Raw genomic sequence first — 25,822 nt, 5'->3', positions numbered from 1 at the left:
TTATTATGAAAGCAAACCACAGCCAATTAAAGCAGTATCACAGGACTATAATCAATATAGATAGAGCAATACAATCTAAAGTATCTATCTATTTCCCTCATACACTTTCCACTAAACTGTAAACTGTCAATAATTGCCGATGTGACATACACAACTGTTGAAAGTACCATACTGTTGCTTATCACTGTCTTCAGTCTTATTTGCATTGCATTGTGGCTATTGTCCATTTGTCAAGTCAAGGCTGGGCAACCCTGGATGTGGAATGCAACAGGTTCTGAAGGATTATGTTTTAAAATAAAATAAATCAAATGTGAGTCCACACTATGTCAGTATTGAAAAAGCAGTGATAATCTTATTCTTAATTAAATTAATAACCAGTTGAGTTTAGCCACCAACTAAAACACGAAGGTATTCAGAGGAGCAGGACTATTTTATTAAGCATTTAATTTACACCTAATGAGTAAATGTAACCCATTCATTATTGGAAAAGTAGGTCTATCTCATTTAGGGTAAATAAATGTTAACAAGTATGTTATTACATGGAGAACAGTCATTACAGTGAGTGTCAGGGTCATCGTGTCATTTTAACATTTAATGTGAAAAATTGCAGTAAAATGGAAGAGGACAATATGTTTACTACAATGTGCAATGACAGTTCTCTAATCAAATGTACTACATCGCATAAATCACAATAACACATGTGCTAGGTGAAATTGATTATAAAACCAATTAGTTCTGCAAATGATCGTCTCAATTCAACTGGACAGACAGGAAAGGAAAGCAAATTGGACTCATCATTTGGTGTCCCTCAACAGTAGACGTCTATGCATCAGCCATTTGGTTCATGGAGATCGGGCTACATCTACAGCGCAGACAGCGCAGGGGACTGGAGCGCATTTCGCACATGATTACGTTCATACGTTGACTAATTTCAGTCATCCACTCCGCACTGAATAAACAGCACCGCCCCAATCTCCCCTTGGTTGTTTGTTTTAAGTGAAGAGCGATCCATCGCAGAGCGCCGGGCTCGATTGACACTGTCTGATGATCTGCTACTGCGGCTGGCTCAGAATAACAAGGCTGCTTGCTAATATCCGTCTATCGGGGCTTTCGCCAAAACACCGAGCGAATAGGATCCAAAAAAGCCAACAAGGCAAGCAAGAACGCCGCGCCGCCGAAGTCCGCACCACAGGATGGCTTCGGGAGACCTTTACGAGGTACTGTGAAACCATGTCTAAGCGACATACTCTGTAGTATTGACGAATACTGGAATTAGGAAGTAAGGGGAGGTCCTCGTTTATGGTGAAAAAACGAAGTCCTAAACCCTTTAACAGGCGTAACTAACCAACCCTCTCGAGAAGATGAGGCTCGTCTTTTTTCGATGTGCCTCGGCGACTTTTGTATGGGGTGAATTGTATAGAGTTGTGAGTGTTCGAGTTCGCGATAAGATCATAAAATATAAACTCCCTATCGGTCGCGCTAGTTGAAAGTCATGATAAAGTGACAAGAGCACTAAACGTACACGGCGAATTGCTCCAGACTGGTGATGGTTAGGAAGGTGCGCATGCCAGAGGATAGGCAATGTATTATTAGCCTAGCAAACATTTAGTGGAGGTGACAACAATGTAGTGGAGAAGCTTCGATGGAGTTATTGTGTTTTAACTAGATGATGCACGTGTCGTGCCAGAATGTGCGCCTCAACAATTCCGGGGTGAAAAGTTTGCTAAATGTTGGGTGATGGATGGATGGAATAGCCTAGAAGGTCTCGATGATTACGCGCACATCCCACTGGCCACCTACGTCAGTCAGTTCAACGTCTAGTTTTGATTTAGGCCTAGATTTGGTTGAGTTTTCAACTAACGTGAATTCAACGTAAAATCAATGACATTGTGCATTTTTTTTGTTGGATTTATGTTAAAAGTTGGGCAAAAAAAGATGCCCTTATGTTGATTACTTTTTGCAAATCTAGTTTTCCACGTTGATTCCAACGTCATCACATTGCTGAAATTATGTGGAAATATCGTTGATTCAACCAGTTTTGGCCCAATGGTGGTGGCATGATTTATGGTGATAGATTGACCAAGATGTTGGCAGCAATAAATAGTCTTCCATGCTTGTATTGTGCTTATTGTAGGCCTATTGTTGACAATGTAGCTGACTCCAACTCTTCTTTATTGGAGGAGTGATGTCATGCGACCATGTTTCACTTTCTTTTCACGGTGGCCTATACCAGTTGCACTACAAGGTCATAAACTAGTTGGATTGCCTGGTCATCACCAGATAGGTAAATAAGTTTGCCTTGACCTATTGTGTGGCATGTCACCATCAACTGTTGACCAGGTTGACATTAGTGCTTGTTCTCAGCGGTGAGCTATTTCCTGCGGTTTGTTGCCATAACTAAAATGTGTGCTCTCCTCTGATTTATTGGCTAGGAATTCTCTGTTACATTGTTTCACTATTGGTTTGAGAAATGGTTTGGTCAGTTAAATGTCTTCTTAAATGATCCCCGTCTGACTGTGTTTGTTAGGCTGTAGTGATTGATTGTAATTCTTATTCATTACATTTGAGTCATTTAGCAGACGCTCTTATCCAGAGGGACTTACAGGAGTGAGTGAATACATTTTCATACTGACCCCCCTTGGGAATTGAACCCACAACCCTGGTGTAGCAACCGCCATGCTCTACCAGTTGAGCCACTAGTAATAACAAGTAATTTTTAGTCATTAGGAATAACATTGTCATAAGGCCTACATTTCCTGTGTTTGCTGACATAGTTGGAAAATGTGCATGTCCTCTTTCCACCAAATACTCCTCTTCAGGTGTTTGAATCCATATTCATTTTAATTGTTGCACCGTAAACAGTTGACCTTAAAAAAAACAATGCAGTAATGAGAAATGCACTTATATGATGGGAGGTCTGTTGCTCTATATAACCTAACAAGCCCTGGTCACATTAATGGCATATTAATTGGCTACAACGTAAATGTGCAATTTCTGACGGTCAAAACTGTGGCAATCACTTACTGAAATTGACAGTTAGCACATGTTCCTTCTGGAAGTGCCTTTTTTACACATAGATCTGTGTTTTCCAGTAAGCGAGGTGAACTGGTTCAATCAACATGTGGTAATACAAGTATGAGAGGAAGACGTCACTATCAATAGTGTCCCTCTGTATGACTCATGAATTGGATTCAGGAAATGTAGGCCTGTACGTGTGTTACACATGAAGGTGTGTTTAGGCTACCTAACACACTGTAGGACTATGATACACTTAGTTTAGAAGCATTAAGAAGCTATGATGTGCTGAAGAGGAATTTGAACTGGAGTTTTTACTTTCCAATTAGGAACTGCAACATCTAGGCCTATACACCCAGTTAAATGCCATGCAAGTTGAATCGAATCTGAAACATTGAAGAGCTCAGATTTATTGATATTTCAAGATCATGTCTCAACTTAATTTCACAAAGTTTTCAGAGGAATATCTTTGAAATATGATAGGCCTATGATTGTACAATTATGCTACTTTCTTATGCACCATCACTCAAACATTAATCTATCAGTTTCTCTCAGTTTACTGCTTCTCTTTCTGCTTCTCTCTGTCCACCCCCCCCCCCCCCCCCCCACACACACACACACACACTCTCTCTCACTCGCTCTCTCTCTCGCTCTCACACACGAACACTCATTTTATGTTCTCCCTCTCCTTATCTCATATTGATTGAGATGGTCTGGTCTATTCAAGTGGCCATCTACACTAGATGCTCCAATGTCTCAGAACACCTGCAGTTCTGCTAAATCCTCTGTTGTGTGACTGAGCAGCAGTAATCCTATGGATTAGCAATAGATAGGCTATATTTAGGAGTTTGTGTTATGTTATCAAGAAATGCATGATATGATGTAGGGAAATATGAATATTCTGTTATAGAAATAAATCACAAATGTCATGAAAGTGGTCATGGAGTGAGCTAAATTAGAACCTTTTGATTAGTCAACAAGTGATATACATATTGTTCAACATGATGAGCTGTCAAGATGCAGCTGAAATAATCATCAGTTCATTATTCTCTTCATTCAAAATTCATAAAGTAATCAAGTTGTTAACCATCGACATGCAGCCTTTATCAGCACAACACACAACCACAAGTTCTCGCTCAAAACAAAAGTAGTTGCAACTGGCCATTGGGAGCGGTGGAGAGAGACTGGAGGAAACGGGTTGACCTCGCAGGGGGAAACGTGGGCCATGAGGGCAATAAACTATGCATTGCATGGGAGATACACAGCACTTAATGGGTCGCCAAATACACTGAAGCTGTCTCAGAGACAGTATACTCACAATGTGTTCTTTGAGTCTTCAAGCCCATTGCTTAATTTGAGATTTGGCTTCTTTAATGAATTTGGTGTTCACAAACAAACATAAATGTCAATTTAATTGTAGAAGGAATAAATGAACCCCTATGACACGCGATAAACTGCAGTACTCAGCCCTGGAATAACTCAATGTGTTCCTGCTATACCAAGGCTCTAGGTACTGTGAACAGGATGCTTAGGATAGGTATCTCCCCCTCCACTGATTCCCTGCCAGCTCATAGTTATGTATTGTGTGTGTTGTTCAACCCCTCTCCAACCCACTCCCCTTGTCTGTTTTACTAACCTGAGGAAGGAGAGTGTTTTCTCTCTCTGAAGTCGGCTTTGATCTGGTTAGTGTGACAGTGCGCGGGACGGTAAGCATCATAATCGTCTCTTCATGACAGCCCTGCTGCTCGCCCATCTTAGGTTGTTTAGTCATACTAATGTGCACAGCACCTCGGGTGGCAGGAGCATTCGTCACTGCTGGAGCTCAACAGCTCCACATCCACACCTAAAGCCTTTAACATTCTCCTGATAGCCTAGTTGGAATGCAGAGGGAATAGAGGAGGTGTGTGTGTATTTCTTTTTTGTTTCTCGTGTTTATGTCCACTTGTGTCACGATCGTTTAGAGATGGATTGGACCAAGGTGCAGCGTGGTAGGCGTACATTTTACTTTCATTTAAAATGACACCGAAAAAACAACAAAATACAAAAACAAACGTAAAGCTACATGCAGTGCAGAAAGCAACTACACACAAGCAAGACCCCACAACTAAAGGTGGGAAGAAGGCTGCCTAAGTATGATCCCCAATCAGAGACGATAGACAGCTGCCTCTGATTGGGAACCATCCCCCGGCCAACAAAGAAATAGAAAAACTAGAATGCCCGCCCAAATCACACCCCGACCTAACCAAATAAAGAAATAAAAAGGCTCTCTAAGGTCAGGGCGTGACAACTTGTCTGCAAATGTGCACGTAATCAGTGTTTCTTGGCTTGTGACTCCTATTGAATAGTTGGTGAACAGGCATACAGAAATAATCAATTTGGAAGTAAGAACCCAGCAGGGTGACATGTCAGGTCCGGCCACTAACAATGGCCCTTATGTCAGAGTGAGAAAGAGGATGTTACGGTCTCATCACACCAGCCCAACTGTGTGTCTGTGTATGCATGCACGGGTGTGTGTGTGTGCGCTACTGAGATTGAATGTCTGCCCCCTGCTGATTGTCCCCCTTGGGGGTGGTCATTGTCAGAAGGAGCAGACTGGCCAGGGCCAACATGGCGCTGTAAGAAGCAGCTGGCTCCAGGGAAAGAGGTGAAGACTCTCCACAGCACAAGTCTCTTTAATATATCTCCTCTCTCTGGTAATGAGCAAGCTGGACACAGACCACCATTCAGGCTCAATATGATACACTGTGTGCAGTGCATTTGGAAAGTATTCAGACCCCTTCACTATTTCCACATTTTGGTACGTTACAGCCTTATTCTAAAATGTATTAAATAAATAAAAATCCTCATCAATCGACACACAATTTCCCAGAATGACAAAGCGAAAACAGGTTTAGACATTTTTGCAAATTTATAAAAAATAAAAAAAACAATACCTTATTTACATAAGTTTTCTTTTCTTTATTTTTTATTTCACCTTTATTTAACCAGGTAGGCTAGTTGAGAACAAGTTCTCATTTACAACTGCGACCTGGCCAAGATAAAGCAAAGCAGTGTGACACAGACAACAACACAGAGTTACAAATGGAGTAAACAACAAACAAGCCAATAACACAAACAAATCAATGACACAGTAGAAAAAAGAAAGTCTATATACAGTGTGTGCAAAAGGAATGAGAAGGTAGGCAATAAATAGGCAATGGGAGCGAATAATTACAATTTAACAGATTAACACTGGAGTGATACATGAGCAGATGATGATGTGCAAGTAGAGATAATGGTGTGCAAAAGAGCAGAAATGTAAATAAATAAAAACAGTATGGGGATGAGGTAGATAGATTGGGTGGGATATTTATAGATGGTCTATGTACAGCTGCAGCGATCAGCTGATCAGATAGTTGGTGAGGGAAATAAAAGTCTCCAACTTCAGCGATTTTTGCAATTCGTTCCAGTCACTGGCAGCAGAGAACTGGAAGGAAAGGCAGCCAAATGAGGTGTTGGCTTTGGGGAGGATCAGTGAGATATACCTGAAGGAACGTGTGCTACGGGTGGGTGTTGTTATCGTGACCAGTGAACTGAGATAAGGCAGAGCTTAACCTAGCATAGACTTATAGATGACCTGGAGCCAGTGGGTCTGGTGACGAATATGTAGCGAGGGCCAGCCGACTAGAGCATACAGGTCGCAGTGGTGGGTGGTATAAGGTGATTTGGTAACAAAACGGATGGCACTGTGATAGACTGCATCCAGTTTGCTGAGTAGAGTGTTGGAAGCTTTTTTGTAGATGACATCGCTGAAGTCAAGGATCGGTAGGATAATCAGTTTTACTAGGGTAAGTTTGGCGGCGTGAGTGAAGGAGGCTTTGTTGCAAAATAGAAAGCCAATTTTAGATTTGATTTTGGATTGGAGATGTTTTAATATGAGTCTGGAAGGAGAGTTTACAGTCTAGCCAGACACCTAGGTATTTATAGTTGTCCACATATTCTAGGTCGGAACCGTCCAGGGTGGTGATGCTGGTCGGGTGGGCGGGTGCGGGCAGCGAACAGTTGAAAAGCATGCATTTGGTTTTACTTGTATTTCAGAGCAGTTGGAGGCCACGGAAGGAGTGTTGTATGGCATTGAAGCTTGTTTGGAGGTTAGTTAGCCCAGTGTCCAAGGAAGGGCCAGAAGTATACAGCATGGTGTCGTCTGTGTAGAGGTGGATCAGGGAATCGCCCTCAGCAAGAGTGACATCATTGATATATACAGAGAAAAGAGTCGGCCTGAGAATTGAACCCTGTGGTACCCCCATAGACTGCCAGAGGTCTGGACAACATGCCCTCCGATTTGACACACTGAACTCTGCAAAGTAGTTGGTGAACCAGGCGGGGCAGTCATTAGAAAAACCAAGGCTATTGAGTCTGCCGATAAGAATACGGTGATTGACAGAAGACGGCTGCACAGTACTGTCTTTTATCGATGGCGATTATGATATCGTTTAGTACCTTGAGCGTGGCTGAGGTGCACCCGCGACTTTAGATAGGCAGGGCAGGATGGATATAGGTCTGTAACAGTTTGGGTCTAGGGTGTCACCCCCTTTGAAGAGGGGGATGACCGCGGCAGCTTTCCAATCTTTAGGGATCACGGCTGATACGAAAGAGAGGTTGGACAGGATGGTAATAAGGGTTGCAACAATGGCGGCGGATAGTTTTAGAAAGAGAGTCCAGATTGTCTAGCCCAGCTGATTTGTACTGGTCCAGGTTTTGCAGCTCTTTCAGAACATCTGCTGTCTGGATTTGGGTGAAGGAGAAGCTGGGGAGGCTTGGGCGAGTAGCTGGCCGGGGTTGGAGTAGCCAGGAGGAAGGCATGGCCAGCCGTTGAGAAGTGCTTATTGAAATTTTTGATTATCATGGATTTATCAGAGGTGACCGTGTTACCTAGCCTCAGTGCAGTGGGCAGCTGGGAGGAGGTGCTCTTGTTCTCCATGGACTTTACAGTGTCCCAAAACTTTTTGGAGTTAGAGCTACAGGATGCAAATTCCTTCTTGAAAAAGCTAGCCTTTGCTTTCCTGACTGACTGCGTGTATTGGTTCCTGACTTCCTGAACAGTTGCATATCGTGGGGACTATTCGATGCTATTGCAGTCCGCCACAGGATGTTTTTGTGCTGGTCAAGGGCAGTCAGGTCTGGAGTGAACCAATGGCTATATCTGTTCTTAGTTCTGCATTTTTTTAACGGGGCATTCTTATCTAAGATGGTGAGGAAATTACTTTTAAAGAATGACCAGGCATCCTCAACTGACAGGATGAGGTCAATATCCTTCCAGGATACCCGGGCCAGGTCGATTAGAAAGGCCTGCTCGCAGAAGTGTTTTAGGGAGTGTTTGACAGTGATGAGGGGTGGTCGTTTGACCGCGGATACAGGCAATGAGGCAGTGATCACTGAGATCCTGATTTGAAAACAGAGGAGGTGTATTTGGAGGGCAAGTTGGTCAGGATAATGTCTGAGGGTGCCCATGTTTACGGATTTAGGGTTGTACCTGGTGGTTTCCTTGATGATTTGTGTGAGATTGAGGGCATCTAGCTTAGATTGTTGGTGGCCTTCCTAAGCCAGGATTCAGACAAACGTAGGGAGGAGGCTTCTGATGTTGACATAAATGAAACCAAGGCTTTTTCGCTCACAGAAGTCAACAAATGAGGGTGCCTGGGGACATGCAGGGCCTGGGTTTACCTCCACATCACCTGAGGAACAGAGGAGGAGTAGGATGAGGGTACGGCTAAAGGCTGTCAAAACTGGTCGCCTAGAGCGTTGTGGACAAAGAATAAAAGGAGCAGATTTCTGGGCGTGGTAGAATAGATTCAGGGCATAATGTGCAGACGGGTATGGTGGGGTGCGGGTACAGCGGAGGTAAGCCCAGGCACTGAGTGATGATAAGAGAGGTTGTATCTCTGGATAAGCTGGTTATAATGGGTGAGGTCACCGCATGTATGGGAGGTGGGACAAAGGAGGTATCAGAGGTATAATGAGTAGAACTAGGGGCTCCGCAGTAAACTAAAACAATGATAACTAACCTGAACAACAGTATATAAGGCATATTGACATATGAGACATACAGCGAGGCATAAAGTAATCAGAGGTGTTGATTTGGAGAGCTAACTAAGACCACAATGGGTGAGACAATCAGCTAAAAACAACAACAGGTAAAATGGCGACGACTGGGCAGAGAGGGTTGGTTAACTACACACAGGGCCTGAGTTCGAGGCTGGGGCCGACAGACAAAATGTTTGTTTATTTATTTGTATAAAAAAAACACACAAAAAACAGAATGGAGTACCGTGATTAATGGACAGTCCAGCGGCTATCAGCTATGTTGCCAAGGGATCATGGGGTCCAGGGGGCAGCAATAGAAGGAACAGGGGAGCCACGGAGTAGTCGCTATCACGCGGGTGACGCAGCGTTTAAAGCGTCTGCTCCGACTGAGTCCACTTGAAGGCACAGCGGATGGAGTATTCGTCGGCAGACCTGTTGTGGTGGTGCGGCTGGCCGCCGTGTCGACTAAGTAGGCCGGGAGGTGGGCCTCAGGGATAGCGTCGATACTGGGTAACTCGGTTGGTGCTAGCTAGCTGTGAAGATCAGGAGAATGGTCCAGGGATTACGGCAGGAATCTGGCGTTGTAGTGGAGAGACAGTCCGTTACTGGTAGGCTCGCGAGTATTATCCAAGCTAAAAAAAGGGCTGGTACCTGTGCAGAAGGTAAAGGCCACTAGCAGTGGCTAAATAGCTTGTAGCTAATTAGCTGGTTAGCTTCTGATGGCTAGGTGGTTCTTGCTATAAGGTTTAAATATGAAAAATAATGGCGGTTCCGTATCACATTGGGTGAGGCAGGTTACCAGAAGGTATAATTGAACTAAAATGGAGAAGAGATTGAAAATAAAATTGAAATATATACAGAAAAAGACGAAAAAATACAAAAGTACACGAGAGGAAGAACAAAACACGTCTGCACTGCTACGCCATCTTGGAGAATGAGTATAAGTATTCAGACTCTTTGTTATGAGACTAAAAATTGAGCTCAGGTGCATCCTGTTTCCATTGATCATCCTTCAGATGTTTCGACAACTTGATTGGAGTCCACCTGTGGTAAATTAAATTGATTGGACATGATTTGGAAAGGCACACATCTGTCTATATAAGGTCCTACAGTTGACAGTGCATGGCAGAGCAAAAATAACAAGCCATGAGGTCGAAGAAATTGTCCGTACAACTCTGAGACAGAATTGTGTCGAGCCACAGATCTGGGAAAGGGTACTAAAAAAAATTCTGCGGCATTGAAGGTACTCAAGAACACAGTTGCCTCCATCATTCTTAAATGGAAAAAGTTTGGAACCACCAAGACTATTTCTAGAGCTGGCTGCCTGGACAAACTGAGCAATTGGGGGAGAAGGGCCTTGGTCAGGGAGGTGACCAAGAACACGATGGCCACTCTGACAAAGCTCATCTGTGGAGATGGTTGTCCTTCTGGAAGGTTCTCCCATCTGTGCAGCACTCCACCAATTAGGCATTTATGGTATATTGGCCAGGCAGAAGACGCTCCTCAATAACACATAACAGTCCACTTGGAGTTTGCCAAATGGCACCTAAATGACTCTCCGACGTTGAGAAACAAGATTCTCTGGTCTGATGAAACCAAGATTGAATTCTTTGGCCTGAATGCCAAGTGTCACATCTGGAGGAAACCAGGCACAGCTCATCACCTGGCCAATACCATCCCTACGGTGAAGCATGGTGATGGCAGCATCATGCTGTGGGGATGTTTTTCAGCGGCAGGGACTGGGAGACTAGTCAGGACCGAGGGAAAGATCCTTGATGAAAACCTGCTCCAGAGCACTCAGGACCTCCGACTGGGGTGAAGGTTCACCTTCCAACAGGACAACGACCCAAAGCACACAGCCAAGACAATGTAGGAGTGGTTTCGGGACAAGTCTCTGAATGTCCTTGAGTGGCCCAGCCTGCGCCCGGACTTGAACCTGATTGAATATCTCTGGAGATACCTGAAAATAGCTCTGCAGAGCTTGAAATTATCTGCAGAGAAGAATGGGAGAAACTCCCCAAATACAGGTGTGCCAAGGCTGTAGCATCATACCCAAGAATCAAGGCTGTAATCGCTGCCATAGGTGCTTCAACAAAGTACTGAGTAAAGAGTCTGAATGCTTATGTAAATGTCATATTTCAGTTTTTTTATTGTAAATTTGCCAACATTTCAAAAAACTGTTTTTGCTTTGTCATTATGGGGTATGGTGTGTAGATGGGGGGTATAATCCATTTTAAAGTGCTGTAATGTAACAAATTGTGGAAAAAGTGGGGTCTGAATACTTTCTGAATGCAGTGTAACTGTTATACACAGGCCAGCATAGTATCAATGTGGAGCGGCTCTATTTCTGTACCTGTTTCTCATCCCATCACTGTCTGGTAATGGGCAGATGGCCATTTGGGCTCAGTGTCTTCCTATGTGTTAATTGTCTTGCTGGGAGGCAGACGACCATTCCGGCTTTCTGTGTGTGTGTGTGTGTGTGTGTGTGTTACACAGAGGTGTATGTCGTGTGGAGCTCTGCGCTGCTCGCTCTCTCCTGTGGGTGCAAATCACAACTTTTTGTTACTCCTTTTTTTTTAAGGCATTTCATTAAACTCTCCTCTGTACACCTACACTGCCCCTCCCACCTTCGATGTCATGTGGGTGGGAGGATGTTTTCTAAAGGAAAGGAGAGAAGCATTTGAACTGGAGGCAGGCCGCTACATAACTAGTGGGGAGGATAAAGTATAGTAGCCAGACTGATGTCTGCATGCTCCTTAGTGTGGGAGTCTGCTTGTCTTCCCACAGCATGTCATCCGCAGCATTGTGTATGAGACAACTAAACACCAAGGAAAGGCTGGGGCTAAATGTCAGGGCACTTCCATCTGGTACAAGGTCAACTGCTGAAGAAAAACAACTCTTGGCCAGATGTGAGGTTGTGTGATGAATGGAGGACTGGATCAAGAAATGGATTGCAGTATAAAACAGACTCTGTTCTCTATAAAACCGCCCCCTTTCCAATACTAATTTGGTTTCTATCTTTGTTGTACTGTCAGAGAACAACCTAGGTCAACAGTTCAAGTTAGTAGTTGACAATCAGTGTACTGTATATTAATTTGCACACTAAGAGCCCATCACAGATTATTGAAAGAGGACATCATAGATATCGAGTTGTCTAATAACACACTTGAATTCTACAGTGTGTGTCTTCCTAAATGTAATAGTAAAGATTGCTTTTCTGCAGCATGTAATGATGGTTATTGGAATAAAGCATTAATGGCTACAGAGAACCTCAGTGAGGTCCCTGAAGCATCAAGGTCTGCTGCTAGTTTCTCCAGTGCCATTGTCAACTGCCTCCATGAGAACAGGAGATCTAGAGGGAAGGTCCCTCCTGAGATGATGTGGTGGAGGGCGTGAGAGAGCTGCTCCCAACCAATTAGGCTTGTTTCTGTCTGCTTGGTCTCTGGGGGTGGACATGCAACAGGCAAACAGGAGAACACCTGTACCACACGCACATCTATACACACATGAACATACTCCGAAAACAGAATGTTATACAGAATAATATCGACCACTGAAAGGGTCATGACCCATGATCCAGAGAACATAACCTTTATTATGCATCCGGGTGTCTGTGTGTAGAATGGAGAAAGCTCCCCCTTGACTATTTGTATTCTGTGGTCATTCATAATGGCTCTGTCAAATGTCATGCTCAACGTGTGTGTGTATGTGTGTGTGTGTGTGTGTGTGTGTGTGTGACCATGAATATCCACAGTCATGTTTAAGGGTTCTCCATGATAACAGCTTACATGTCAGCCTATGGGTTCTTATCTCCTTCCCACAGTGGGTCCTAATCTCCTTCCCACAGTGGGTCCTACTGTATCTGCCACCAGCAGCACGTTACAAATGTACTTTTAGGAATCAACTATCCCGGAGGCTGAGAGACATACACTACATGACCAAAAGTATGTGGACACCTTGTTGGACATCTCATTCCAGAATCATGGGCATTAACATGGAGTTGGTCCCTCCTTTGCTGCTATATCAGCCTCCACTCTTCTGGGACGGATTTCCACTAGATGTTGGAACATTGCTGCAGGGACTTGCTTCCATTCAGCCACAAGCATTAGTGAGGCCGGGCACAGATGTTGGGCGATTAGGCCTGGCTTACAGTCGGTGTTACAATTCATCCAAAAGGTGTTCAATGGGGTTGAGGCCAGGGCTCTGTGCAGGCCAGTCAAGTTCTTCCACACTGATCTCGAGAAATAATTTCTGTATGGACCTCGCTATGTACACGTGGGCATTGTCATGCTGAAACAGGAAAGGGCCTTCCCCAAATTGTTGCCACAAAGTTGGAGGCAAAGAATTGTCTAGAATTTCATTGTATGCTGTAGCGTTAAGATTTCCCTTCACTGGAACTAAGGGGCCTAGCCCGAACCATGAAAAACAGCCCTAGTCCCCATTATTCCTCCTCCACCAAACTTTATAGTTGCCACTATGCATTGGGGCAGGTAGCGTTCTCCTGGCATCAGCCAAACCCAGATTCGTCCATCAAACTGCCAGATGGTGAAGTGTGATTTTTATCACTCCAGAGAACGTGTTTCCACTGCCCCAGAGACCAATAGCGGCAATCTTTACACTACTCCAGCCGACACTTGGCATTGCGCATGGTGATCTTAGGCTTGTGTGCGGCTGCTCGGCCATGGAAACCCATTTCATGAAGCTCCTGACGAACAGTTATTGTGCTGACGTTGGTTCCAGAGGCAGTTTGGAACTCTGTAGTGAGTGTTGCAACTGAGGACAGACAATTTTTGCGAGATGTGCGCTCCTGCACTCGCCAGTCCTGCTCTGTGAGCTTGTGTTGCCTACCACTTCACGGCTGAGCCGTTGTTGCTCTTAAACATTTTCCCTTCACAATAACAGCACTTACAGTTGCCCGGGGCAGCTCTAGCAGGGCAGAAATCTGACAAACTGACTTGTTGGGAAAGGTGGCATACTATGACGGTGCCACATTGAAAGTCACTGAGCTCTTCAGCAAGGCCTTTCTTCTTCCAATGTTTGTCTATGCAGATTGCATGGCTGTGTGCTAGATTTTATACACCTGTCAACAACCGGTGTGGCTGAAATAGCCAAATCCACTAATTTGAAGAGGTGTCCGCACACATTTGCAGAAGTCTAAGAACTTCATAAAGTTATCTGTGCTAGAATATTCTGAGATGTTAAGTTTTACTCTATTTTTGAATGGATATGGGATATGCTGCCCTGACGTTCCCAGCTCTCTGGAGTTGGTACTATTGGCCGGCTTGAGTAGTGTTAATATAGAGTTTAGGAAGAAGTGCTTTGTGCTTCTGTCTGTAGCTTATACTGTAAGTGTCTATATGGCAAAATCAAATTATTTGGTCATCTTTGAAACAGATTCTTCCACTTCAGAGATCCTTCAGTTTAGTCAGGGGTGTGTGTCTGTCAGTCTGTATTTATGTGTGTACTATTCCACTGACATCTACTCTTTATCAGTACATTTGTGTTCCTCTGCCAGTCCTTCTGTGTTGGAGCCAGGATGGAATTGCTTCTATTGTTGTTCTTTCTGTTTGTGTGTGTGTGTGTGTGCGTGCTGTTCTTATTGAGTCTGTCTGTGTCAGTCTACACTTTAAGGTGTGGGATTTGTATTATTTGTGTATTCCAGATATAGTCCCTGAACATTGAATGCTACCTCATTGGTAATGGACTTGTTCAGTGCTGCCAAACATTGTCTCCATCATTACCAGCTCTCCTGAGTCTAATTAATAGTGCTTTTGACAATATGTCAAAAACACCCTGCCTGTCTGTTACACAATGGACAAACGAGACTGTAGTGGAGGCACTATAATCACCAATTTAATTTCATGTTTCTAAAACAATGAAATTGCTCAAGTGAATGAGAAAGTGGCCATTGCTTTCAGACAGCAGTTTGGAGTCACGCTTCTCACTTGTTTGTAGGCACGACATGGCTTTCACCTCTCTACGTGATTATTAAAGAGTTTGACAACCCTGTTTGTAAGCTTTCAAATGATATCAAACCCAGCTGTGTATCTTTTTTCAGTGATGAAAACATGGATGTCTCATGGTAGGGTGGGTATGCAAAAGGGGTCAACTTTGAGCACTGAATGTTTTGGCAATTATGTCAAGCAAGTCATTTTCTGACCACTTCTACCATGGGCAAACATGCATGGAATGTTTCATGCAAATCAAGTGGGGCAGTCAGAAGTGATTGAAATCATATAGAACTACCCTTATGCCAAAATACTCAGTCTGTCAGCTCCACATTTTACATGATTGAAGTTAGTGGTACATTTCAAGTTTTCTGACTTGCTGATCAATCCTCTCTCATCATCCACAGAACAGATATCTGGTTCATCTGTAATGGTGTGATCACAGTGCTGCTCCCATTGTTCCTCTCCTACATCTCCCATAACCGCTCTCTCTAACGCATGATGAGAGCTTGCCTATCAGCGCAGCAATTCCAGAACAGAATCACTGATAGACTGGTTATGCTAACATTAAAGAGGATAGATTCAAAGTGGAGCTCTAACCTGGCCAGACTTTATTTACATCCCTATTACACATACTTACTAGAGAATGTCATGGTGACAGGTGGTACTTTTTGAATCTGATTTGAAATCATTACAAATGGTGTCATGTGCAAATTTATGAATGAATCGCCAAGAAACTGATAGGTATTTGTTAGGTAAGGATAATGTCATTGAATTGTGATCATTTCATTTCAATGATCATGTCAATCTTTCTTGATTTTCTCCCTCTAGGTGGAGCGGATCATGGACAAGCGACGCAACAAGAAGGGCAAGTGGGAGTACCTGATCCGGTGGAAGGGTTACGGCAGCAAGGAGGACACCTGGGAGCCCGAGCACCACCTGCTGCACTGTGAGGAGTTCATCAACGGCCTGCATCTGCACACCCAATACAAACAACCCAAACCCCCCAAGCTGCCCGCAGGGACGGCAGGGGGACCATGGAGGCCGGGAGGGCCCCCAGGGGGGGTTGGACCACACCTCCTATCCGCCCGTCCTCCTGCCCCAGACACCCCGAGAGCACGAGCAGAGGCACGTAAGAAGAAAAGGACTAGTGTTAGTCCAGGGGCCGGGGTTAATCCTGGGGCAGGAGTAAGGGAGGGCATGGGTTTGGGGGTTGGTACTGGAGCTTCTCAGAAGCAGAAGAAGGTGAGCGGAGGAGGAGGAGGAGGAGGAGGGAAGCATGTCTCTCCACACAGGATGACCAAAGCTATTCCGTACAAGGCTCCTCCGGGGGGACTGCAGTTTGTGCCCCCGGTAAGGGCCCCTCATAACGGCCTACAGAACGGAGAGATGGACCATGTCCTGTACAGGTCAGCAGCCAGGACACACAGACTGACCCATGACACGGAGAGGGTGATGGGGGGCGTGGAGACCCCCGGGACACCACTGGTCAATGAACTAGGTAAGTGACGCACTCTGGATGGTGTGTGTATATATATATATACTATATATACAACTACAACTATATATATATATATACACAGACCAGACCAGACCAGACCAGACCCGCGAGTTTGTCCTGGCCAGGTGACCTGGCTAGAAAACGTTCAGGCCCCTAGCTATTGATTGAATGAACATGTGCAGTAAACTGTAAGATTGATAGATGGAGGGATAGACAGAACATTTACATCACAGCTTGAGGTGACGCTGGTTTGTTCAGTCAGCTTGCTATCTTGCCAATATGCCAGCCAACGTTAGCTTACATAGTATCCCAGTGGAAATGACATTGTTATATTGTTGTTGTCATTTTCGTTTTCACTCAATTCCAATTCAACGTAGTTTTGTTCTCTATTGAATTACAGTGATTCCAGCGGGATGGGAATATTCATTTGAAATAGAAACACGCTGTATCCTGGACAGTTAGCTACATGCCATAGTGGATTTGGTAAACCAGGTTGTGTCTCTGCATTGGACCAGATGTAGATGAGACAGCCAGAGGATGCCTCCGTAACCTATAGTTGAATGCATGCTCTGGGGTCCTTATGGTTCAGTATTGTACTACTGACAGTGGTGATAAGGACAGTGAATTTCACTCCCGGGTCACAGTCCAAGACTAGTCTCATTGAGTTAATGATTATATTTATAAAGTCCTTTCCACCTCTGCCAGGGTCAAATCACAATGTGTGGGGGCTGTTTGTCATCACATTGATAGTTTGATTCTTCTACATTTGTCTCGGTAGACTGGGTGTTTGTCAGTGGTAGTATTTTTCACTCTTATTATGATTTTGTTTTAGTCCAATCTCATACCCAAGCAAATCAGTGCCATGTGGCACATTTAACACATTGCAGCATACTGATGATATACTGAAGGCACTTAATGGCCACATTACCACAATGTGTGACACTTTATAACTTGAAACACAGTACTATTGTACACCTCATATTTATGTTAGGTGTGAATCATGTTCTGTAAAGCATTTTATTGATGCTGTTAGTTGTCTATTATCACTCAGGATAAGCTGGAGCCCTCGGCCACGGTAGAGCTGTGAAGAAGTTGAATAATGTTCGCTTATCTGACTAGAACAAGACATGGAAAGTCACTGCATTTATTTGCGCCAAACTACGAAGAAAAGCCAAAAGCAGGTATGCTTGTATTACCCTTGTAAAAAGCATAAACAATCTGTGCTTTTCCACAGACACCCTTTGTGTGTTTCCACAGACAATTATTGTTTTCCTATCCAGAATCAGTAGACCCCAGCTGAAAGGCACAGCAATGGGCTCATCAATGTGACCCGTTTCAGGAAGCTAGGCTTATGTCGTACGTCACTACTTCACAGGAGAGGCATTTGAACGTAATCGTTTTATTTTTATAAAAATGTGTTTTTGGGCAGAAATGCCTTCTGGAATATGTGAACGTTCATCTGTCTTAATAACAAACTTGTATGCCATGTGTAAATAGAAATACAATTGTTAAATTACGAGCCTAGTTGGTTTAGCCCCGGAAAAAGACAAGAACCTTCCTGCTAGCCATGATTGGCTGAGATAATTGTTGGGCTGGACTTGCCGAGAGATGAGTTTGGATTGGTCTGCCTTGTAGCATGCTTCTGTCAATAACAGAAGCCTTCCTACCGCATATTTTTTTTAAAAGATTTACCGTTAGCCATGGAGAACTGCAAAAGTGTTGCTACTGCTCGAAACAACATTGCTTCCCTGAATTTAGCAGGTGCTATTGACAAAGTGGGAAAAAGTTGTGGACTACTTTCTGTACACGGTCCGTGTGAACTGGAGTGACTTGACACAACGCAGGCCAAACAAGTTGTACAAGCAAACTGTACCATTTACACCTTTTGTATCCTGTGCATGTGACAAACAAACTTTGATTTTGTTTGGTATAGTGTGTGTTTACCAGAGACGGTAATGTGAACAACAACGTTACCTGCACCAAAGGCAGATTAGTATATAGGTAAAGGACTACATAGTGTATTGTTACCTGGAGTTTTTCCTTATTGTAAGCTACTACATTCACCACTTTTAGTCTTGAAATCTTTGGTTATTTACTACCCCTCCTTACTCACTCTGTTTAGCACATGGCCTCGCATGTGAATCCCTAAAGAGATGGGTGGGGCTAAAGCTTAAGAGGGTGTGAACGATGATGAAGATGTGTAGACAAAGAAGAGCTCTGCAGTAGGTGTACCAAAACTTTCAAGGGCCATTTCCTCAAAAGTGGGGTTACAAGTTTATCAACTTTCAAAGCAGAATTACTTTTTCATTGTTCCTCAACTGTAGTGTATGACATACCATTTTGTAGCTCTGAATCACTACTTTTGTCCAATGTAAAAAAAACACCATTTCTAATTTTGCAACATAAGACCGAATCGAGGTGGTCTGTCACAAATGAGCTACAGTCCCTTATGCTTTGCATTATCGTCTCTACCTCTGTCTATCATGAAAGCAGGACAGGGTTGAGGTTTTTATGTCATCCATCTATATACATCCACTATACGGATTCATTAGTGTCACTTTGCCTTCATAGAAACATTTGCCTCAATATGGTCCCATCGCAACAAATGTAATAGTTTATTGGTTGGGTGATAACATTGACCTACGATGTCTAATGTCACGAGATGACAGAGGAGAAATGTCTGTCACACTTACAGCCTTGGATTCGAACATCTGGCTGGGGTCTGGGGACTCTTGACAGGCCTACCTACCCCTGAGGGATCAAACCAAGGTTTGGACATGGTTTTCAAGCATTTACGATCTAGCTCTTTTTCCCATGTTCAAATCAGGTCATAGAATACTTGTTCTGAAACATTTGTTGTGATAAAATATATTTGTAGAAACAGAATAAATGATCATTGTAGTTGGTAATGTCTCAATGGGTCAAGTTAGGTTTTCCTTGGTCAGTAACTGAGTGTTGGTCCCTGTTTGGTCTTCTGTGCTCAGCAGTGCTCAGTAACTGTTCTGTGTTGACCTGTAAACAAAATGAATCACTTTGTTTCTCTCTGAGGATCCTAGTCTTGCATTTAAATGTTGTCACAGCCATAGTTTACCCCAGACTGGGGAATTGGTGTGAATCCATTCTCTCTGCTCATTTGCAGTCATGCTTCTTTCATTGTCTTAGAAACGAATAGAATCAAGATGGGGTCTGATTCAATAGTTATGATACGTTGACAGGAGCAGCATGCAAAATGAGGATGATGTTTCCTGATGATAAAAATTGATATAGCCTTCTCACTCTTTCAAGGGAGTATTTTAAGAAAGTGTGAATAGACAACTATTGACATGCAAACAGAGCAATGTAGTTGACCAAGTTTTTTTTTCTTCGATATCAGTAATGCACATACCATCTCTACAGAAGTTAAAATATGATTTACATGTCTATTGTGTCACTAGCTGAGCTATCACTTGCAGTACTACTGTGGGCACAACAAATGTATCTGAATAAGTCTTCCAGTGAAGAGGCTCAAGTACACCCCTTGAGATGCACCAGGTCGTTTTCCAGGAAAGTCTCTCTAAAGTAGGGTACACTGCTCTGACTCCTGATGGATCCTCAGCCCATCACGCACTCTGCTCCATCACGCACTCTGCTCCATCACGCACTCTGCTCCATCACGCACTCTGCTCCATCACGCACTCTGCTCCATCACGCACTCTGCTCCATCACGCATTCTGCTCCATCACGCACTCTGCTCCATCACGCACTCTGCCCCATCACGCACTCTGCTCCATATGTTCCAACAGGCTCCACACTCTCCAACGGTGAGGTGAATCTGCACAGCTCTGTGAAAAGGAAGCTTGGAGAGGACAAAGGCTACGTGTTCCACAAGCGACTGAGGTACAACGTGCGGCAGAATGAGACCAACTGTCGATTCCGTGACATTGTCGTCAGGAAGGAGGAGGGCTTCACGCACGTGCTGCTCTCCAGCCAGACGTCTGACAACAACGCACTAACACCAGAGGTAGGGGATACGTTACACACACACTCATGAATGCATGCACACACACAACAACAATGCAATGACACCATAGGTAAAAGCTTTGACATAGAAATTGGACTCAAGCTGTGCATGACCTTTTTGAATAATTCAGTACCTAGTGTTTTTTCCCATGTATGTACTGGAGCACTACATAATGTACATGTCACTATGCATTGCCTCACATTTTAAATGAGTAACAATGTGACTCGACTGAATTACGGCCCATCGCAGACTATTGTTTGATGGGATTTCTATGGATATCTCAATAGGAAGATTATGACCGAGAAATTAATACCTCTCTGATAGTGTTACATTTTGATGCCAAAAACCTTTTATTGTCTTGACATAACTCAGCATAGAAGTGTTTTTTCCTATTTTTCTTATGCACTGAAAATGGGAATGGATTGTCTTTGTGTAAAATATGACTATTGTCAAAGTATGCCTTCACAGTGGTTCTCAGCAGTACTTTCTTCACTTCAAACAACTGTACTGAGCGATTTGCAAGCCTGTCCATTACGTCGCATTAGCGACGGTGAATTGTTTTTGGGAGTCTCGATACGGGAGAAAACCCACTGCCTCTCAAATGACACTGGTGCCCAGTTATCAGCGGGTCCTTAACTGATCATTACCACTGCTGAAAAGCTGGTATTAATTGGCCAATTAGTTCCTCTGCTGCTCTGACTGTCCACGGTACTGGAGGCTTTGTCCTGGCTAACTCACAACATGGCTGTAACAACTAGGGCCAATGTTTGTTCAATTTACTTTTTTGCACCCTCAAAAGAGCTTATCTCATTGGCGACTGTTACTGTAGAAAACTGCCATGAGCTACCGGAGCAGCTCTAGTGATATGCAAGATTCCCTTGCACAAAATCCTTCTGCTTAAGTGTGGAATAAGTCTTACTCATCCACTCTCAAGTGCTGTTTTTCCATACTGCTCTTCTATGATATATTCCATAGATTTCCGAGGTGAGTGGTCCCCCTTTAGAAAATCTTCTCTTGGGAGATGTGTATCTGTCTATGTGTGTGTTTGACTGACAGCTGATTGCTTATTTCCCCAGGCATCAAGCTTTTAATGGGGTGGCAGGTAGCCTAGTGGTTGGAGCGTTGTACTAGTAACCAATAGGTTGCAAGATCAAATCCCTGAGCTGACAAGGTTCAAAATCTGTCGTTCTGTTCCTAGGCCGTCATTGAAAATAAGAATTTGTTCTTAACTGACTTGCCTAGTTAAATAAGATAATAAACAGTTGTATGAGTCTATGACACTTCCCCGTGCATCCCAGTAGGCCATAACATAATGTTTGTATAAATCAAATGTTATTGTTGGACACATGCAGATGTTATTGCGAGCAGATGTTACTTAGCGACAGCGTCTTCTCCATGTTAATGTGCTCGCTCCCTCAATCCCTCTCTTACCCTCTTTTCACCTCTGGACACTTTCTTTCCTTTTATCAAGCCTGTAGATGATCATTACTCTGTATATGGAAATGCATATTTAACTGGCTCTGGAGTGTGCTTGATGTAATCTTATACAAGGTCATATGCAACCCAGTATTTTTCATGGAACATTTGCCCTCTGCCGTATGTTCCTCCAGTTGTGCCAGATAAATTAGGGATCATTGGGGGTGAAAACCTTCAGTCTGGGGAATCACTCATGCTTTGTCTTTGTTTCTTCATACTATGTCTATTTCTGATTAGCTACCCAGGAAAGGGCAAATAATAGCCCATATTAATATATTTAGCCTGAGAAATAAGGTTTATGAAATCAATAAATTGCTAAAATCAGTTAACATTCAAACAGTGCCTTCAGAAAGTAAACACACCCCTTGATATTTTCCACATTTTGTTGTTACAGCCTGAATTTAAAATGGATTATATTGATATTTTCCACATTTTGTTGTTCCAGCCTGAATTTAAAATGGATTATATTGATATTTTCCACATTTTGTTGTTCCAGCCTGAATTTAAAATGGATTATATTGATATTTTCCACATTTTGTTGTTACAGCCTGAATTTAAAATGGATTATATTGATATTTTCCACATTTTGTTGTTACAGTCTGAATTTAAAATGGATTATATTGATATTTTCCACATTTTGTTGTTACAGCCTGAATTTAAAATGGATTATATTGATATTTTCCACATTTTGTTGTTACAGCCTGAATTTAAAATGGATTATATTGCTATTTTCCACATTTTGTTGTTACAGCCTGAATTTAAAATGGATTATATTGAGATTTTTTTGGTCACTGGCCTACACACAATATCCCATAATGTCAATTTGGAATTATGTTGAATAAGTCTGGCTGCACATCTGATTTGGCAAACTTACTGTACATTGAGAAATTACAGTGCCTTGCGAAAGTATTCGGCCCCCTTGAACTTTGCGACCTTTTGACACATTTCAGGCTTCAAACATAAAGATATAAAACTGTATTTTTTTGTGAAGAATCAACAACAAGTGGGACACAATCATGAAGTGGAACAACATTTATTGGATATTTCAAACTTTTGTAACAAATCAAAAACTGAAAAATTGGGCGTGCAAAATTATTCAGCCCCTCTACTTTCAGTGCAGCAAACTCTCTCCAGAAGTTCAGTGAGGATCTCTGAATGATCCAATGTTGACCTAAATGACTAATGATGATAAATACAATCCACCTGTGTGTAATCAAGTCTCCGTATAAATGCACCTGCACTGTGATAGTCTCAGAGGTCCGTTAAAAGCGCAGAGAGCATCATGAAGAACAAGGAACACACCAGGCAGGTCCGAGATACTGTTGTGAAGAAGTTTAAAGCCGGATTTGGATACAAAAAGATTTCCCAAGCTTTAAACATCCAAAGGAGCACTGTGCAAGCGATAATATTGAAATGGAAGGAGTATCAGACCACTGCAAATCTACCAAGACCTGGCCGTCCCTCTAAACTTTCAGCTCATACAAGAAGAAGACTGATCAGGGATGCAGCCAAGAGGCCCATGATCACTCTGGATGAACTGCAGAGATCTACAGCTGAGGTGGGAGACTCTGTCCATAGGACAACAATCAGTCGTTTATTGCACAAATCTGGCCTTTATGGAAGAGTGGCAAGAAGAAAGCCATTTCTTAAAGATATCCATAAAAAGTGTTGTTTTAAAGTTTGCCACAAGCCACCTGGGAGATACACCAAACATGTGGAAGAAGGTGCTCTGGTCAGATGAAACCAAAATTGAACTTTTTGGCAACAATGCAAAACGTTATGTTTGCCGTAAAAGCAACACAGCTGAACACACCATCCCCACTGTCAAACATGGTGGTGGCAGCATCATGGTTTGGGCCTGCTTTTCTTCAGCAGGGACAGGGAAGATGGTTAAAATTGATGGGAAGATGGATGGAGCCAAATACAGGACCATTCTGGAAGAAAACCTGATGGAGTCTGCAAAAGACCTGAGACTGGGACGGAGATTTGTCTTCCAACAAGACAATGATCCAAAACATGAAGCAAAATCTACAATGGAATGGTTCAAAAATAAACATATCCAGGTGTTAGAATGGCCAAGTCAAAGTCCAGACCTGAATCCAATCAAGAATCTGTGGAAAGAACTGCTGTTCACAAATGCTCTCCATCCAACCTCACTGAGCTAGAGCTGTTTTGCAAGGAGGAATGGGGAAAAATGTCAGTCTCACGATGTGCAAAACTTATAGAGACATACCCCAAGCGACTTATATCTTTATGTTTGAAGCCTGAAATGTGTCAAAAGGTCGCAAAGTTCAAGGGGGCCGAATACTTTCGCAAGGCACTGTATGTTACTAAACTGAACACAAATAAGAATAAATTGTATTATGAAACCAAGATAAATGACAAAGTATGATGGATACAAGTTTTGAATACTTTAAATGAAATTATGGGCAGAAAGACTAATTAAACTCAATCTTTCATTGAATCAAATGCCTCGTTTGTCACAAAACCTTTTGATGTTGTCAATTACTTTAAGGTAGACGGAAGCCACTCCTCAGTAAAAGGCACGACAGCCTGCTTGGAGTTTGCCAAGAGGCACCAAAATGACTCTGACCATGAGAAACAAAATTCTCTGGTCTGATTTTTACCAAGATTTAACTCTTTAAATCATCACATCGGTAGGAAACCTGGCACCATCCCTACGGGGAAGCATGAGTGGCAGCATCATGCTGTGGGGATGTTTTTCCGTGGCAGGGACTGGAAGACTAGTCAGGATCGAGGGAAAGATGAACAGAGCAAAGACCAGAGAGATCCTTGATGGAAACCTGCTCCAGAGCACTTAGGACCTCCGACTCGGGCAAAGGTCCACCTTCCAACAGGACAACGATCCTGAGAACACAGCCAAGACAACATAGGAGTTGCTTTGGGGCAAGTCTCTGAATGTCCTTGAGTGGCCCAGCCAAAGCCCAGGCTTGAACCCGATCGAACATCTCTGGAGAGATCTGAAAATAGCTGTGCAGCGATGCTACGCATCCTACCTGACAGAGCTTTAAAGGAGCTGCATACTAGAATGAGAGAAACTCCCCAAATATGCACTACCATTCAGAAGTTTGGGGTCACTTAGAAATGTCCTTATTTTTTAAAGAGTAGCACATTTTTTTGTCCATTGAAATAACATTAAATTGATCAGAAATACAGTGTAGATGTTGTTAAGGTTGTAAATGACTATTGTAGCTGGAAACGGCAGATTTGTATTTATTTTATGGAATATCTACATAGGTGTACAGAAGCCCATTATCAGCAACCATCACTCCTGTGTTCCAATGGCATGTTGTGTTAGCTAACCCAAGTTGATCATTAGAAAACTCTTTTGCAATCACGTTAGCACAGCTGAAAAATGTTGTCCTGATTTTAAAGAAGCAATAAAACTGGCCTTCTTTAGACTAGTTGAGTATATGGAGCATCAGCATTTGTGGGTTCGATTACAGGCTCAAAATAGTCAGAAACAAATAACTTTCTTCTGAAATTCGTCAGTCTATTCTTGTTCTTAGAAATGAAAGCTATTCCCTCTGAGAAATTGTCAAGAAACTGAAGATATCGTACAACACTGTGTACTACTCTCTTCACAAAACAGCGCAAACTGTCTCCAACCAGAATATAAAGAGGAGTGGGAGGCCCCGGTGCACAACTGAGCAAGAGGACAAGTACATTAGTGTCTAGTTTGAGAAACAGATGCCTCACAAGTCCTCAACTGGCAGCTGCATTAAATAGTACCTGCAAAACACCAGTCGCAACATAAACAATGAGGAGGCGACTACGGGATGCTGGCCTTCTAGGCAG

The 25,822-nt window shown here is 43.1% G+C and overlaps 1 protein-coding gene across 1 annotated transcript in view; it reads left to right on the top strand.

Annotated features, from left to right (window-relative positions):
* Positions 1-774: 774 nt before the first annotated feature.
* LOC110526488 (chromodomain Y-like protein 2) overlaps positions 775-25,822 on the top strand; it is a 42,386-nt gene continuing 17,338 nt past the window's right edge. Inside the window, exons 1-3 of the mRNA XM_021607497.2 lie at positions 775-1,217; positions 15,858-16,527; positions 20,310-20,527. Of these exons, the coding sequence (XP_021463172.1) occupies positions 1,194-1,217; positions 15,858-16,527; positions 20,310-20,527 (912 nt within the window). The 5' untranslated portion in view covers positions 775-1,193. The remainder of the gene's footprint in view (positions 1,218-15,857; positions 16,528-20,309; positions 20,528-25,822) is intronic.

The sequence above is a fragment of the Oncorhynchus mykiss genome, chromosome 6 (genome assembly GCF_013265735.2).
Source record: "Oncorhynchus mykiss isolate Arlee chromosome 6, USDA_OmykA_1.1, whole genome shotgun sequence".
Classification (NCBI taxonomy): Eukaryota; Metazoa; Chordata; class Actinopteri; order Salmoniformes; family Salmonidae; genus Oncorhynchus; species Oncorhynchus mykiss.
The sequence above is the reverse complement of the archived record's forward strand: the minus strand, read 5'-3'. Positions and strand labels throughout refer to the sequence as shown.